The sequence below is a fragment of the Panthera uncia genome (assembly GCF_023721935.1).
Source record: "Panthera uncia isolate 11264 chromosome C1 unlocalized genomic scaffold, Puncia_PCG_1.0 HiC_scaffold_3, whole genome shotgun sequence".
NCBI classification, from domain to species: domain Eukaryota; kingdom Metazoa; phylum Chordata; class Mammalia; order Carnivora; family Felidae; genus Panthera; species Panthera uncia.
In genome coordinates this window covers 1,189,425-1,193,109 of record NW_026057584.1, presented here as the reverse complement: position 1 = coordinate 1,193,109, position 3,685 = coordinate 1,189,425, and the positions used below count along the sequence as shown (strand labels likewise).

At 66.2% G+C, this 3,685-nt stretch overlaps 1 protein-coding gene across 1 annotated transcript in view; it reads left to right on the top strand.

Moving 5' to 3' along the window:
• The window catches only part of LOC125910910 (ciliary rootlet coiled-coil protein 2-like), a 61,326-nt gene that overhangs the window by 23,739 nt on the left and 33,902 nt on the right, over positions 1 to 3,685 (top strand). Inside the window, 4 exon segments of the mRNA XM_049614451.1 lie at positions 565 to 661; positions 989 to 1,195; positions 1,514 to 1,725; positions 3,472 to 3,654. Coding sequence (XP_049470408.1) covers positions 565 to 661; positions 989 to 1,195; positions 1,514 to 1,725; positions 3,472 to 3,654 — 699 coding nt within the window.

Below are 3,685 nucleotides of genomic sequence, written 5' to 3'. Positions count from 1 at the left end.
GTGGGGCCAAGGAAGTGAGAGCCAGGGGCCACAGGAAGGGAGACCCCAGGGCCACAGGAAAGGAGAGCCGGGGGCCACAGAGGGGAGACCCAGGGGCCACAGAGGGGAGACCCAGGTCTTTGAGAAGAAGGTGGCTCCCGGGCAGGAAGGGACAGTAACGTCACCTGCTGTTAGACTTACAGCACTGGACGTGATCCAGGCAGAGGAAGCCGCTGGGCCAAGGGCCCAGAAGTGGCTGCTTGCATCTGTTGTCCCCTATGGACAGGGCAAGGCCTCAGGAAGCCACTGGCCATGAAGCTGGAGGGCAGAGTCAGGGTCAGGGTGAGGGTCTTGAATGCTGAACTCTCATTCTGCACTTGGCTCCAGAGACAGAGGGGGCCACCGAAGGCTCTAGAGCAGAAGAGAAGCGTCTGATCAGACAAGGGACTAAGGCCCACTCAGACAGAGGCGGCCACAGCACAGGAGGGATCTGGACACCGCCTGGACATCTTCGGGGCCCATGTATGCTCTGGGCTTTGTTCTCTGCTCTGACAACCCCTCCCCCAACGCCCGACTTTTCTCCAGACTCTCTGAGCAGACGCTGCTGGTGGAGAAGCTCATAGAACAAAACTCGGAGAAGGAGAGAACCATCTCTTCCCTCAAAATGGATGTCCAGAAACTGGTGCGTGGGGCTGAGAAGAGGCAGGTGCAGGGCGGGGGTCCACCTGCCGGCCCCGCTGAGGAGTCTGCTCCGGCCGCAGGAGTCCCGGCGCAGCGGAGGCCAGCGGGCAGCGGACACTTTGGAGGACCACGTTGAAGCCCTACAGCGTGTCTTGAAGAGCATCACAGAGGTGCTGGCCCATCTTGGTCCTTCCCGCGGTAAAGCAGAGCATGAACCGTAGGATCCCGATGGTCCCAGCTGAGCCCTGACGTCGTGATCTGGAAGGTCCCCACGTGGCCACAGCCCTGAGCTCTCTCACCTCCGTCCCTTCCTCTCTGAACCCTGAAGGTGGCCCAGGAAGACGCAGGGTGCCCGGAGCGGGCGTGCAGCGGCGGTCCCGAAGCTCAGGAGGCACAGGGCCAATTGCGGAGGCCCGGGAGCTCTGCGTCCCCCCAGCGCGGGGTGTCCCCACTGCGGGCCCACGCCCTGGACGCCCTGCACCCCGCACTGCAGGCTGTGCACGCGGCTCTCGAGAGGTGGCGGCTGCTAGAGCAGGTGGGCGGCCTCAGTCCACAGGGGCCCCGGAGGCGAAGCAGTGGCCTGGTCTCCACCAGGCGCAGCTCTGAAACCCAGGCCGGAAGTGCCATTACAGGGCCTGCTGGTGGCTCGCCCTGGGGCCACAGGAAGGGGGACCTGGGTGCCCCAGACGGGAGCCGGGGGTCTGTGAGAGGAAGGGTCTCCGCGTGGCCTGCCCCCAAGCCCTACAGTCCCAGGGAGGGGGTCCCCATCTTAAGTGCGTCTTTTCTGGGGGAGTCTGTGGTCAAGGCCTACGCAGGCCAGAGTGACTCACGCCGCACCCCCTCCTCGGGGCAGGAGCTGCGCCTGCAGCTGGGGTCCTCCCGGGCGGAGGCAGCCAGGCTCCGGGAGCAGCTGTCGGAGGCCCAGCGGGAGCTGCAGGCCGCAAGGAGGCTCCTACAGGAGCGGGCGCAGGAGCAGGTGCGGGAGCCCGAGGACCTCCTGCGCGAGCTGGAGGCGCAGAGCCGCGAGGCACAGCGCTGCAGGGCGTCCAGCGAGCTCTTGCAAAGGTGACCGGAGGGCTGAGCAGGGCGGGCCGGGCAGTGCCAGCCTGGGGGGCCTTCCCCCATAAGGCCCGCCCACAGGCCACAAAGAGGGTCCCATCCCCAGGACAGAAACTGCTCCTGGCAAGGCCACCTCCCTTGGCCTGGCCTTGTCCCCGCAGCCCTGGGCCTGCTCTGGGCCCTGCCGCTGCCCAGGACGCAGCTTCCCGAAGCCCAGGCTGAGCGTGTGCCCTGCCCGTGCTGCTGCATCCCCAAAGTGCAGCCTGGCTCCACTTCTACGCGCTCTGCCACCTCCCGTCCCCCCCTGGCCCGCGGGACTCCTGCCAGGGGTCCCACCCATCCTTCAGAAATGGTCCCTACATCCCTGACCCCCTTCTCTCTGCATCGTTGGGGTGGTCTAAGGGCCCCCCTGGCGTGTCCTGTGGATCCGGTGGCCTATGGTGCGGTTGGCTGCGAGGCTTTCTGGATGCTTCCGGGCACATCTTACTGCCCTGGGGTTGGTGGGAGTGGGGAGGCGTGGGACAGGAATCCCTCGGGGCCTCATAGTCCTGAGTGAGGGGCTAGATGGGGCTTCCCAAATCCACACTCTGCGTGAGCTGGGCTGTGGGAGGCCAGCAGCCTCTGGCTGGAGGAGCTGGGGGGCTTCCAAAGGAGCAGGACAGGGAGCAGGTAAGGCTGCTTCCACTCTTCACCCCTGGGGGAGCGGGACACCTCCCCGGGGAGGCCCCTTCTCTGTGCGGCCTGACTGCCCTCAGTGCTGGGACAGGAGGTCTGAGGAAAACAGAGCCCCAGCCTTCCTCCAGAGGCACCCAGGGAAAGACCACCAGAGGAGCTGGCCTGGCGGGGGCATGGCGCCACAGGGGGCTGTGGAGGGCTCCCTGGAGGGTGGACGCCTTCCCAGGGGCAGACGGGAGCAGAGGTGGGGAGAGCGGAACCACCCGAGCAGGGTGAGGTTGATGTGGGCCATCACTCCAAGGAGCAGAGGGCTGTGGGGCCCTGGGGGCATTTAGCAGGGGCACAGTCTTCTAAACCCATGGCTTGAAAGGGCTGGTCTGGCTGCTGGGGGCCAAGCTGCAGCATCCGGGGACAGGTGGGCAGGCCAGGGTGGGGCCCCCTGTGTAGGGAGGAGGAGGGGCCAGATCCAAGGGGCACTGGGGAAATGGAAGCTTCAGGGGCCAGGGCCCCGAGGGGGAGCAGCTAAGATTCAGATTCCCGGATGATGGGTGGCAGCGGAGAGGGCTCAGGGATGGGTCAGCCAGCGAGCACAGCTTTGCACAGGTGCTAGATCTCAAGGGCCGGGGGCCCCCATCGGGGCGAGGTGAACAGGACCAGCCGATGTGGAATTTGGGGAGATACCAGGCAGAGGAGGGGTCCCTTCCTTCCAGCTGAGTTCTGCAAGGACTAGCTGAGCTTGGACCGTGGTGGCTGAGGGCTGAGCACAGGACGTACCAGGCAGCAAGACCCCTGATTGCTTTCGGGCCCGCACAACCTACAGGAGGGGACAGGCCCACCAGGGGCCACCCCAGCATGGCAGGCTGGCTGGGGCTGGGGACGCTTGGGTCTCTCTTGCTCCCCACCTCACTTCCCCAGGCTGCTGCCCTGAGCGGCCCCCGGGGTCAGGTGCCCACCTTGCCCTGTCCGTGCTCCTGGCACCCGGCCAAGGCTTGACTATGCCCAGTGAGGGTCCCTCGGCTCCCCTTCCCTGGACCCATGTCCTGGGGCTGCCCCAACCTCTGCCTACCCCGCTCCCAGAGAGAAAAGGGCTCTGGAAACGGCTGTGGAGGAGATGCGAGGGAAGGCAGCCTGTGCAGATGCAGAGAAGCAGAGGCTGGAAGCCGAGAACACGGAGCTGCACAGGAGCCTCCTGCTGTGGGCGGAACAGAAGGAAGAGCTGGTGCAGCAGGGCGAGCGGGGCCGCAGGGAGCTGGAGACCAGGTGGGCGGGGCCGCGGGGAGCTGGAGACCAG